The sequence below is a fragment of the Molossus molossus genome, unplaced genomic scaffold, assembly GCF_014108415.1.
Source record: "Molossus molossus isolate mMolMol1 unplaced genomic scaffold, mMolMol1.p scaffold_m16_p_3, whole genome shotgun sequence".
Lineage (NCBI taxonomy): Eukaryota > Metazoa > Chordata > Mammalia > Chiroptera > Molossidae > Molossus > Molossus molossus.
In genome coordinates this window covers 105,477,179-105,490,989 of record NW_023425366.1, presented here as the reverse complement: position 1 = coordinate 105,490,989, position 13,811 = coordinate 105,477,179, and the positions used below count along the sequence as shown (strand labels likewise).

The 13,811-nt window shown below is 39.5% G+C and overlaps 1 protein-coding gene and 1 non-coding gene across 2 annotated transcripts in view; one reads left to right on the top strand and one right to left on the bottom strand.

Annotated features, from left to right (window-relative positions):
* Positions 1-13,811, top strand: part of ZNF713 (zinc finger protein 713) — a 34,210-nt gene that overhangs the window by 3,375 nt on the left and 17,024 nt on the right. The window contains exon 2 of the mRNA XM_036279729.1: positions 5,724-5,806. Coding sequence (XP_036135622.1) covers positions 5,726-5,806 — 81 coding nt within the window. The 5' untranslated portion in view covers positions 5,724-5,725. The remainder of the gene's footprint in view (positions 1-5,723; positions 5,807-13,811) is intronic.
* On the bottom strand, positions 9,301-9,485 carry LOC118643076. The gene has a single exon (XR_004961954.1). It is a non-coding gene; the product is annotated as a U2 spliceosomal RNA (small nuclear RNA).

Here is a 13,811-nt window from a genome sequence, read left to right as displayed (position 1 = left end):
GTTCTGGGCCCAATCCCCAGTGTGGGGCATACAGGAGGCAGTCAGTCAATGTTCTCTCTCATTGCTGTTTTGTTTGTTTGTTTGTTTTTTATCCTCACCCAAGGACATTTCTCCATTTTTTATTCAGACAGAGCGGGAGGGAGCGAGAGGAAGAGAGAGAGAGAGAGAGAAACATTGACGTGAAAGGGACACATTGAGTGGCTGCCACCCGCACAACCCAACCAGGGCCAGGGACAAACTGCAACCGAGGTATGTGCCCTTACAGGAACTGAACCCGGCTCTCTCTGGACCACAGGCCGATGCTCCAACTGCTGAGCAAAACTAGCCAGGGTTCTCATTGATGTTTATCTCCCTCCCTCTCCCTTTCTTTCTCTAAAATCAATAAAGAAAAAAAAATTTTTTTCAACAAATGAATATTTGAAAATCCAATCCATCAATAATTCCCTTATGACTTGGTATTAATGTCTCTTTTCTCACAAAAAGGGAAATACAAAAAATAAGAAAGACATAGGGTAGCTGAATAGATAAGAAAACAAACAAGACCCATATATATGTTGTCTAGAAGAGACCCACCTCAGAATGAAAAGATACACACAGACTAAAAGTAAAAGGATAGGAAAAAAGATATTTCATGCAAATAAAAAGGGGGGAAAAGTTGGTGTACCAATTATTATATCTGACAAAATAAACTTTTTTAAAAACATTTTCCTTTATTGATTTTTAGAGAGAAAGGAAGGGAGAGGGAGAGAGAGACAAAAACATCGATGATAGAGAACATCAATGGGCTGCCTCCCGTATGACCCCCACTGGGGATCTGGCCCACAACCTGAGCATGTGCCATGACTGGGAATTGAACTGGCGACCTCTTGGTGCATGGGTCGACGCTCAACCACTGAGCCACACCGGCCAGGCAAGACTTTTTTTTTTAATCCTCACCTGAGGTTACTTTTTACATTAATCTTCAGATAGAGCTGGAGGGAGAGAGAGAGAAAGAAACATTGATGTGAGAGAGACACATTGATTGGTTGCTATCCACACAACCTCAGTCAGGGCGGGGACAAACTACAGCTGAGGTATGTGCCCTTGGCTGGAATTGAACCCGGGACTCTTTGGTCCATGGACAGCGCTCTTACCACTGAGCCACACTACCCAGGGCTGGGCAAGACTTTTAAACAAAGGCTATAGTAATGACAAAGAAGATCACTACATAATGATCAAGGGAGCAATTCAACAAGAGGATATGTTTGTATGCACCCAACATAGGAGCACCCAAATATGTAAAGCAAATCTTATGGACATGAAGGGAGAGATTGACAGTGATAACATTCATACTAGGGAATTTTGACACCCCAATGGCATCAGTGGACAAATCTTCCAAACAGAAAATCAACAAGGAAACAGTGGCCTTAAATGCCAAACTAGATCAGATGTATTTAATTGATATCTTCAAGGCTTTTCACCCCAAAGAAGCATAATATACATTCTTTTCAAGTGCACATGGAGCATTTTCTAGGATACACCACATGTTAGGACACACAAAAAACTCAGTAAATTTAAGAAATCATATCAAGCATCCTCTCTAACCATAATGGTATGAAACTAGAAACCAATCACAAGAAGAAAAAAAAGAAAGACATGGAGGCTAAATAACATGTTACTAAACAATGAATGAGTTAACAGTGAAATCTATGAAGAAATCAAAAGATACTTTGAAACAAATTAAAATGAGAACACAACAACCCAAAATCTATGGGACACTCAGTCCTAAGAGAGAAATTCATAGCATTACAGGCCTGTGTCAAGAAATGAGAAAAATCTCAAATAAACAATCTAAATTTACACTTAAAGGAACTTGAAAAAGAACAACAAAGTCAAAAGTGAGTAGAAGGAAAGAAATAATAAAGGTCAGAGTAAAAATGAGCAAAATAGTCTAAAAAATAATGTAAAAGATCAACGAAACCAAGAGCTGGTTCTTTGAAAAGATAAACAATATTGACAAACTTTTAACTAGATTCATCAAGAAGAAAAGAGAGAAGACCAACAGAAATAAAAGAGAAGTAAAACTGACATCAAAGAAATGCGGACGATTGTAAGAAAATATTATGAAACAATGTACCAACAAATTGGATAATCTGGACGAAATAGATAAATTTCTAGAAACATACAATTTTCTAAACTGAATCAGGAAGACTCAGATAACCTAAGTAGACAGATTACAACAGGAGTAATTGAAGCAGTAATAAAAAAAAGAAGAGGAAAAAAAACATACAAAACAGTCCCAACAGACAAAAGTCCTAAACCAGATGGCTTCACAAGTGAATTTTGCCAAATATTCAAAGAAAAACTAACACCTATACTTCTCTAAATAGTCCCAAAAATATTCAGAGAGGGAAGACTCCCAAGTTCATTTTATGAGGCGACCATTATCCTAATTCCAAAACCAGATCAAGAGACTACAAAGAAAGAAAATTATAGGCCAGTATCCCTGATGAACATAAATGCTAAAATCCTCAACAAAATATTAGCAAACAGGATCCAGCAATATATGATCAAATGGGATTTATTACAGGGATGCAAGTTTGGTACAATACCCACAAATCAATAAATGTGGTACACCACATAAAATGAAGGATAAGAATCACATATATCAATAGATGCAGGAAAAGCATTTGATAAAATCCAGCACCCATTTATGATTAAAACTCTCAGCAAAGTGGGAATATAGAGGGAACATACTTTAATGTAATAAAAGCCATGTATGACAAACTCAAAGCCAACATCATACTCAATGGGCAAAAACTAAAAGCATTTCCCTTAAGATCTGAACCAAGACAGGGATGTCCACTTTCACCACTCACATTCAACATAGTACTGGAAGTTCTAGCCACAAAAATCAGACAAGAAGAAGAAATAAAAGACATCCAAATCAGAAAGGAAGAAGTAAAACTCATTATTTGCAGATGGCATGACACTATATAGAAGGAACCCTAAAGATTCCACCAAAAAAACTACTAGAACTGATAAATGAATTCAGTAAAGTAGCAGGATACAAAATAAAAATTCAGAAATCAATTGCATTTTTTACACCAATAATGAACTATCAGAAAGAAAAATTAAGGAAACAATCTCCTTTACAATTGCTTCGAAAAGAATAAAATACCTAGGAAAAAAAAATTTTTTTTTTTTATCCTCACCCGAGGACATTTTTCCATTTTTGTACAGACAGTGGGAGGGAGAGAGGGGAAGAGAGAGAGAGAAACATCGATGTGAAAGGGACACATCGAGTGGCTGCCACCCGCACGACCAACCAGGGCTGGGGACAAACTGCAACCAAGGTACATGCCCTTAGCAGGAACCGAACCCGGGTCTCTCCGGACCGCAGGCGGGCGCTCTAACCGCTGAGCCAAACCGGCCAGGGCCCTAGGAAAAATTTAACCAGGGATGTGAAAGACCTGTACTTAGATAATTATAAGATACTTAAGAAAGAAATTGAAAAAGATACAAATAAGTTGAGGCATAACCGTGTTCATGGATAGGATAATTACTATAATTAAAATGCCCATACTACCCAAAGCAATCTATAGAGTCAATGCAATTCCTATCAAGATACCAGTAGTGACCACAGAATGTATATGCATGTATGTATAACCAATGGACAGAGACAACAAAGCTGGGGATGGGGTGGGAGGATGGGGAGGGTGGTGTCAATGAGAGGAAAAAGGGGAAGCATCTGTAACAAAACTAATAAAACATCATAATAAATTTTTTTAATCAATAAAAACATTTAAAAAGGGGGGGAGAATGAAAAGAGAGATACCATTGCAGTTTCATTTTTTGTGTCCAAATACATGCAATGGAACGGTGCACCCCTGATAACTTGACAAAATGTATAGACCAGATGAAAAAATACAGCTAAAATAGAGTGATATGTAAGTTTCAGCTTCTTGGTCATCAGCTGGAATTTCTATTGGTCATCAGTAAAGCAACTGAAAACTTAAAAAAAAAAAAAAGATACCAATAGTGTATTTCAAATGACTAGTACAAATATTCCAAAAATGTATATGAAACCACAAAAGACCCCGAATAGTCTCAGCAATCCTGAGAAAGAAGAACAAAGTTGGAGGAGTCACACTACTTGATATCAAACTATACTACAAGGTCATAGCAGCCAAAACAGCATGGTACTGGCATAAAAACAGACATATACATCAATAGAACAGACTAGAGTCCAGAAATAAACCCATGCGTTTATGGTCAATTAATATTTGAGAAAGGAGGCAAAACCATACAGTGGGGTAAAGACAGTCTATTCAATAAGCGATGGTGGGAAGATGGACATGTATGTGCAAAAAAATGAAACTAAACGACCTTCTTACACCATACACAAGAATAAACTCAAAATGGGACTCTCATCACAGATGAGGCACCTTTAATACTTGGGAGTGACTGTTCCCTATAAGGCACTGAAAATCATCTTTCAGGGACTAACAAGGATACTGAGGCTATTAGTACCGGTATATTTCCTGACTTTCCTGCTAGAAGAAAACAAAGCTTTGGAGACATTACAGCTTAAGAACTGCAAAGTGTAGTAATCCTGGTGGAGGACTGAATCCAGGTACTCAAAAAGGAAGGTAAACATTCTGAAAAATGAAAAGAATAAAATCTCCTTTGTATATTAGAGGGTCATCCTAAAGAGAGCAGAGGAGAGATCTCTGGAGTTTGAGTTTGGGGCTGAATTTATCCCCTTAAAGAGTAAGAGTAAGCCCTCAACTGAGGTTCTCTGTATCACCTCATCTCAGTGGTTCTAATCTCCCTCTTAGAGTCACTTGAAGACTAGAATTTAAAATGCTGTTGCCCAGACCCACCCCACACCAATTTGGATAAAATTGGACTTAAACAAATCTCTGGGAATGGGGGCTGAACACTGGCCTCTTTTTAAAATTCCCCAAGTGTGCCCTGGCCAGTTTGGCTCAGCGGTTAGAGCATCGGCCTGAGGTCCGGAGAGACCCGGGTTCGGTTCCCGCTAAGGGCATGTACCTCAGTTGCAGTTTGTCCCCGGCCCTAGTTGGTCGTGCGAGTGGCAGCCACTCGATGTGTCCCTTTCACATCGATGTTTCTCTCTCTCTCTCCCCCTCCCCCTCTCTCTCCCTCCCACTCTATCTGTACAAAAAATGGAAAAATGTCCTCAGGTGAGGATGAAAACAAAAAATAAAAAAATAAAAAAAAATAAAATTCCCCAAGTGTGTAGCTAGGGCTAAAAACCATGAGCTCTCTTGGACTTCCTATATGCCACAATAAGTGGAGTTCCACAGAAGAGAGAGGTCCTGCATTGGATTCCTCAATGGAATAGAGGAATAAGAATGTCACAGTTAAGTCATTCAACCTTTAAAGTTTATGTCTTTGAGTAGTTCTCTCTAAACTGCCATCCTGCCCTAGCTAGTGTGGCTCAGTTGATTAAGCATCATCCCATGCACCAAAAGGTTGTTGGTTTGATTCCATGTCAGGGTGCATACCCAGGTTGCAGATACCCTGTCTGTCGGGGTGCGTGCAAGAGGCAGCTGATCGATGTTTTTCTCTCACATCAATGTCTCTCTCTCTCTCTCAAAATCAATAAAAATATATTTAAAAATAAACTCTCTGCCATCCTAACCAAAGCAAATCTCCAAGTTTTAGGTTCAACCTAATACCATGTATTGACAAGATGCTTTTTGTTCTCTTCCCAGTTATGCCTGCTCAGAATGCTGTACTTTTTCAGGAGGGGATCATGGAAGAGAAGGAAATAAATAGTGGATCACAGATAGTCCCGGTAAGTTTAGCTCGACTCTCCCCTGAAATGCTATTATAGTTCTCAGAATGTGGGCACTTTTATTTTTCAGTTTTCAGAAGCACTAAGCCCCCAAACTCCAGAGCCCTTGAAATTCTTGACAGATGATAATCTCTACGGGATGTTTCCCATTCACCTTATATACCCCCTTTTTTGTTGTTGTTGTTTTAATTTTTTTTCTTTATTGATTATAGCCCTTTTCCCCTCCAGCATTTTTACCAGATCAAGTACTCATGTGAGTGCTGGGTGTAAAAGAAGCAAAAGAAGCCATAGACTGTCTTATAATCTCCCTTCCTTAAACAGCTCACCAGAATTCCACCCACACTGTGCGCAATGAATGAGGCCCAGGCCACTGTGACTGCTTGGAACTAATGGCATTATTAAATATGCCTGAGGACACCGGCTGCCACAAGTTAGTTTTTATCCAGAACCTTTTACAGCTTTTCAAAACCTGTTTAAGCCTATTGTTACAGTTCTACAATCTGATTGAGAATCATGTAAACTGAAGAGGTGTAACTGTCTGTTCCTATGAAAACTAGTTGAATGTTTTGGAAAGATTCAGTAAATGCCATTTTTAAAAAATTGCTATTAAATTAGGTATGAGCGCCCTGGCTGGTTTGGTTCAGCGGTTAGAGCGTTGGCCTGCGGTCCAGAGAGACCCGGGTTCGGTTCCCACTAAGGGCACATAGCTCAGTTGCAGTTTGTCCCCGGCCCTGGTTGGGTCGTGCGGGTGGCGACCACTCGATGTGTCCCTTTCACGTCGATGTTTCTCTCTCTCTCTCTTCCTCCTACTCTATCTGAACAAAATATAAAAAAAAAAAAATTAGGTATGAGCAAACTGTAAAACACAGATGTAAAAATCTCAGAGTATTCTACATCTACATTATTTCCCAAGTGTCATTTGCTTGTTCTCCTTTAATGAAACAAAAACCGATGCATTATGGATATGGGCACTCAATAAAATCACTGTCATAGAAAAAGCTTAGCTTTACATCAAAAGATGAGCCAGTGAATATACATGTATATATTTTAAATTAAAATGTTTAAGATATCTTTTATGGATCTTTACTTTAACCAGCTGTTTTTACTTAACACACCAGATATCAGTCTTAGTTGCTTCATATAGGAGGACTTCTATTTTTCCAAATTCTGAGATAATCATTATCTGTGCATAGCAAATAAACTCATTGGAGATTTTTAAAAGCCTACATCACACAGTTAATATTCAAAAGTATAAATATAATGTTGGATGCAGCTATGCATGCAAAAGGAAACAAATACTGTACAAGAGGTACTCAGAGAAGAGAGAAATCTAATTGAGACTGGAGGAACGAGGGAAGACTTCATGAAGAAGGTAGAGTTTGAATTTGTGCTGATATCAGGTAGGGTTTGGAAATGAGAGAAGACTGAACCATTGCAGACAGGAAATAAAACTTGAGCAAGAGATGAGCATTTATTTGGTACATTGGTGTTTGGGGATCGTTGGTCTGCAAGGAATAAATTCATTCAGTTTACACTTAATTGTAAGGCTCCCCACACACAGGAATAAAAAGACATCGAGAATTAATGTAGCATATGTGTCTCTTTGCTTTCTAGCCAGAGGAGTTTGTTTTAGTGTTCCAGCGATGTATTGTGTTAAGAAAGAAGATGATCTCATTCCTTCAACAAATATTTTTTGAGCAGCTACTGTCAGAAATTATGCTTGGCATCAGATATATATCAATGAGCAAAACAAACATGGTCCTAAACCCACGTGATCTAACAGAGAGAGCAAATATACTAATAAATTACAAGTTGAGATGTGTATTATACAAAATAAAAGTAAGGTGCTGTGAATGTGCATTAGGAAATCAGGGAAGAACTCTCTGGCTAAGCAAAATTTAAAGTGAGAGGTGAAGGATATATAGAAGTTATAAACGGAAGTGGAAAAGAGCATTTTAAGCATGTGGTAAACATCATGTGTAAAAACCATGGGTATATTTGAGAAATTAAAAGAAGGCCAGTGTGGTTGGAGTGGAGGGAGGGAGAGAATGATTGTAAGTAACCTTAGAGAAGCATACAGGGCTAAGTAGGCAGGGCCTTTGAAAAGTTTGAGTTTTATTCTAAGTGCAGTGAAAAGCCTTTGAGGCAATTTAAGCAGGATGGTAACATAATAAATAAATAAATAAATTCCACTTAAAACATCACCCTGGTGTGTGCTGTATGATAAGGGAACTTGTAAGAGGCAAGAATGGAAAGGGGAGAGAACACTGAGGAGGCTATTGTAGTATTCTAGATGACAAAAAATGGTAGCTTAAAACTCGAAGATGGAGAAAATAGCTGGGTTTGAGAGCTTTGTTTTGAGACTCAGCAGAGATGAACAGGAAGGGTAAAGGCAAAGGAAGAAAAGTGATTTTTTTTTTTATCCTCACCCGAGGACATTTTTCCAGTTTTTGTTCAGATAGAGTGGAAGAAGAGAGAGAGAGAGAGAAACATCGATATGAAAGGGACACATCGAGTGGCTGCCACCCGCACAACCAAACAGGGCTGGGGACAAACTGCAACCTAGGTACGTGCCCTTAGTGGGAACCAAACCCGTGTCTCTCGGGACCACAGGCCGATGCTCTAACCGCTGAGCAAAACCGGCCAGGACTGATTTTTTTTTTTTTCCTCACCCAAGGACACTTTTCCATTTTTTGTTCAGATAGAGTGGGAAGAAGAGAGAGAGAGAAACATCGATGTGAAAGGGACACATCAAGTGGCTGCCACCCGCACAACCCAACCAGGACCGGGGACAAACTGCAACCGAGCTAACGTGCCCTTAGCTGGAACTGAACCCGGGTCCCTCTGGACTGCAGGCTGATGCTCCAACCACTGAGCAAAATTGGCCAGGGCTGACATGTCACTCCTGCTCAAAATGCATGGCTCCCATTTCACTCAGAGTAAGAGCCAAAGCCTGATGATGGGCCAAATAAGTCCTACAGAATCTAGAATCTGGACCTTTCTGACTTTTATCATTTACTTTTCCCCCTTGCTCACTCCACTCTACCCATCCTGGCCTCATCATTCTTGTTCCTTAAATGTGCCACACACTATTGCATTAGGGCCTTTGTACTAATAACTTCCCAAGCCCTCAAATGTCACCTCTTCAGTGACATTTTTTCTATATTGTTTTGTAATTGTTTAGGTGATATATAAGAGTCTTTCCTCTATTACAAATTGTAAACAGCTTAAAAGCAAGCATCATTTTATGTATGTTTTTATATCTGTCTTGAAAGATGATAGAAAAACAGGTATTGCCCTGGCCGGTTTGGCTCAGCGGTTAGAGCGTCAGCCTGCGGTCCAGAGAGACCCGGGTTCGGTTCCCGCTAAGGGCATGTACCTTGGCTGCAGTTTGTCCCCGGCCCTGGTTGGGTCATGTGGGTGGCGGCCACTCGATGTGTCCCTTTCACATGATGTTTCTCTCTCTTCCTCTCTCTCCTTCCCACTCTATCTGAGTGAAAAACAGGTATTAATTGTTGTTTCAAAAATTTTGACCTGGGTTACTCAGAGCCCTGAAGACTTTCAATACAACAGCTTAGACACCCTAACCTTCACAGAGATTTAATACATATAATTACATATATTAAACTGATAAGAACAGATACTACACTTGATCTTAGCCAAAAGGCCGAGAAGCGATACATATAGAAATGGATATGGAGTTATGTGTGTGTGTGTGCACATATGTGTTCATGTATACATATTTCACTATATACATATCTCTGTCTTCCAAATACAACCACTGAGCAGGCCTAGAAGCAGTGATACTCCAGTAACAGTGAACACACCTTGTGCCCAGGTCTTGGTTCCTAAATGCCATTCTATATTTAAAAAAGGCAGACATAGCCACTCAGTTTTGACCAGCAGAGTAGAACATGATACTGCAACCCTGTAGAAACTCTAGTTGGAAGAAGAGCCACTCTATATTTGATCATTAAAAGGAATCAAGGATCCTTGAAGAAATGGCTGATTCCAGGCTTGAGACAGAAAAACACAATAAGAACTTTTTTTTTTTAATCCTCACCCAAGGACATTTTTTCCATATTTTGTTCAGATAGAGTGGGAGGGAGAGAGAGAGAGAGAGAGAAACATCAATGTGAAAGGAACACATCAAGTGGTTGCCACCGCACGACCCAACCAGGGCCGGGGATAAACTGCAACCGAGGTACGTGCCCTTAGCAGGAACCGAAACCGGGTCTCTCTGGACCGCAGGCCAACGCTCTAGCTGCTGAGTCAAACCGGCCAGGGCGCAATATGAACTTTTAAAGAATATTTTTCTGACCCAAAAAATAAAGAAGTGGTCAAAAATGATAGAGATAGCCCTGGCAGGTTTGGTTCAGCGGTTAGAGCGTTGGCCTGTGGTCCAGAGAGACCCGGGTTCGGTTCCCACTAAGGGCACGTACCTCGGTTGCAGTTTGTCCCCGGCCCTGGTTGGGTCGTACAGGTGGTGACCACTCGATGTGTCCCTTTCACGTCGATGTTTTTTTCTCTCTCTCTCTCTCCCTCCTACTCTATCTGAAAAAAATATCAAAAAATGTCCTCGGGTGAGGATAAAAAAAAATTTTTCAATAAAAATGATAGAGATATGTCAAAAGGACAGAGAAGGAAGTTTGAAGGAGCTTCTACTGGCTAAATCCAGCATAGTTATGGGCATTAAAGTAAATAGTGATAATAAATGATTATAATTTATTGTGTAAAAAAGTAAACAAATCCATCTGATATAAATTAATGAGTTAATGAGAAGGTAAATGTCTTCAACACAGTAGAAAGCCAACTAATAATATACAAAGAATGATGGAATTAGAAAAGCACCACTGCCCTGGCCAGTTTGGCTGAGCGGTTAGAGCATCGGCCTGCAGCCCACAGAGACTCGGGTTCAGTTCCCGCTAAGGGCACGTACTTCGGTTGCAGTTTGTCCCTGGCCCTGGTTGGGTCGTGCAGGTGGCAACTATTCGATGTGTCCCTTTCACATCGATATTTCTCTCTCTCTCCCTCTCCCTCCAACTCTATCTGAACAAAATATGGAAAAATGTCCTCGGGCGAGGATAAAAAAAATTTTTTTAAAAGAAAAAGAAAAGCACCACTTAGCAACCATCATCATCACCCTTGATAAAGGCAAGAATTATCAGTGGATGCTAAAATTAGCGGATGAAAGTTCCAGGAGAAGCAAGATATTTATAGTCTCAAAGTATCTTCCACACAAGATACTTATTAACTACAGGATGAAATAGTAATTTTCCAGTGAAAACTACTGGTAGGTAACCACCTTAACCAAATTATCAAAGCTAGCCCTGGCCGGTTTGGCTCAGTGGTTAGAGCGACAGCCTGTGGACCTGAGAGTCCCGGGTTCGGTTCCCATTAAGGGCACATACATCGGTTACAGTTTGTCCCTGCCCCAGTGGGCGGCAACCACTTGATGTGTTTCTTTCACATCAAAGTTTCTCTCTCTCTCTTCCTTCCTCTCTCCATCCCACTCTATTGAAGATAAATGCAAAAATGTCCTCGGGTGAAGATTTAAAAAAAATTATCAAAGTTAACATTGCCAGTAAGGAAACTAGTCAACAGGTGCCTGCTAATATGAGAAGAACCGAGCATCCCCTTCCATACTGTTCCTGCCAGAAGTGCATAGTGTGAACCTACTCTAGAGGAGAAATCAAGCCCAAATTGAGGTTCATTCTCAAGATAACTAACCTGCACTTTTCAAAGTGTCAGTGTTACGAAATACAAAGAAAGGCTCAGGACTGTTACAGATTCAAAGAGACAAAAGATACAAGAGAACCAAATGGAGTGTATGCTCTTGAATTTTCTTTTGTTATAAAAGACATTAGGACATTTAGTGGCATCTAAATAATTCTTTGGTTTTGACAGCAGTACTGTATCAGTGTTAATTTCCTGATTTTGATCATTGTACTGTTCTTATGTAGGAAAATTCCTTGTTTTTTAGAAAATAAATATCAATTTTTTTAGGCATAAAGGGGCATCATGCCTGCAACTTACTCTTAAATGATCCAGCAAAATTATAGAGAGAGAGAAGAAGGGAGAGGAGATTGAAGGATTTATTTTATTATTCCTACAAGTTTTCTTTAAGTCTAAACTTATGTCAAAAAAATTTTAATTTAAAAAGAATAATGAGTCCCTAGCCGGTTTGGCTCAGCAGTTGGACCAAAGAGTGCAGGTTTGATTCCAGCCAAGGGTACATACCTCAGTTGCAGTTTGTCCCCGGCCCTGGTCAGCGTCATGTGGGAGACAGCCAGTCGATGTATCTCTCTCACATCAATGTTTCTCTCTCTCTACCCCCCTCCCACTCTATCTGAAGATATTTGAAACAATATCCTCGGGTGAAGATTAAAAATATATAAATAAATAAAATAAAAATAATAATCAGGTAGCTGTCTTATGTCCTAATATGTCTGAGATGGAAAAATTTCTAGCATTAATTGTTAAGTTAAGAAATAGTGTATAAAATATGTTACCTTTGATGTAAAAATTAAAAGTGGGAGGAAATAAGAATCCTTATGCATATTTGCACAAAAAAATAATTCTGGAAAAATACAAAAACTCTAAGTAGTGATTATTCATTGGGAGTAGGAGCTGGCAGAGAGAAAATAAGGCTGAGAGACATGACTTTTACTAAATATTATTAATGTGCTTTTTTCCTGCTCCATATTGATATATTATCTGCCTAAAAATAGAATTCAACCTGGCCAGTGTGGCTCAGTGGTTGAGCGTCAGTCCATGCACCAAAAGGTCGCTGGTTCAATTCCTGGTCAGGGCACAAGCCCAGGTTGTGGGCCAAATCCCCAGTGAGGGGTATATAGGAGGCAGCCAATCAATGTTCTCTCTCATCGATGTTTCTCTCTCTCTCTCTCTCTCTCTCTCTCTCTCTCTCTCTCTCAAATCAATAAAGAAAAAGAAAAAGAAATAAATAAAAATAGAATTCAAGTAAGGATATGAAAATAAAGGAAAAAAACAGGTAACCAAGTGCAAGATCATTAGAAAGTATAGAAGGAAGGAGAAACTGTAGGTAAGGTACTGATTAAAATAGCCAAAAGAACTACAGATGTGAATTTTAAAGAATGTAAACTATAATTCATGATATTCCTCGTCCTGGTGCTTAAGAAGCATAGGGAAAATTGAATGGAAATTAGAAATAAAAGTCACAAAAGGGAAGTTATTACCGAAGCAGAAAAGACATCTTTGTTGTATGATGGAAAGAGCATAAACTTTAGAATAAGATCTAAGATGAAATTCTGTTCCTGCTATTTACTAGCTATATGTCCTTGGATAAATTAATTTTTCCAGCCTTGGTGACTCATCTCTAAATGCCAGTGTCATTGAATTATAATATATTTTTAGAAAGATATGTTATCAAAGCATGAAAATTAATTTAAATAAAAGGTCAATACTGTATGCCCTGGCCGGTTTGGCTCAGCACTTAGGGCATCAGCCCATAGACCAGAGAGACAGGGTTTGGTTCCCGCTAAGGGCACGTACCTTGGGGCAGTTTGTACCGGCCCCAGTTGGGGTTGTGTGGGTGGCAACCACTCAATGTCTCTCTCTCACATCAATGTTTCTCTCTCTCTCTCTTCCCCCATCTCTCCCTCCCGCTCTTTCTGAAGATAAATACAAAAGTGTCCTCGGGTGAGGATGAAAAAAAAAAAGGTCAATATTGTACTTAGATATTAAATCTTAATTTATGGGCAAGAGCACTTATTTGGAACACCACAATCTACTCATTCTGAAGAATTGAGGAGTTATTGTACCCATGAAGTGAGTTGTATTGGGGATGGGGTGTTATTAAACGAGGAGAGGGAGGTATATATATATTGGTTGTGTGTCTGTGCCTGTATGTCTGTATTTCTTAGAGCAAAAGGATTGCCTAAGAAGCCTTGATAATGGAGGAAATATAGAGGTTACCCTTTTTTATTTGAAATTCTTACCTGTAACACCCAGCCAGTGTGACTCA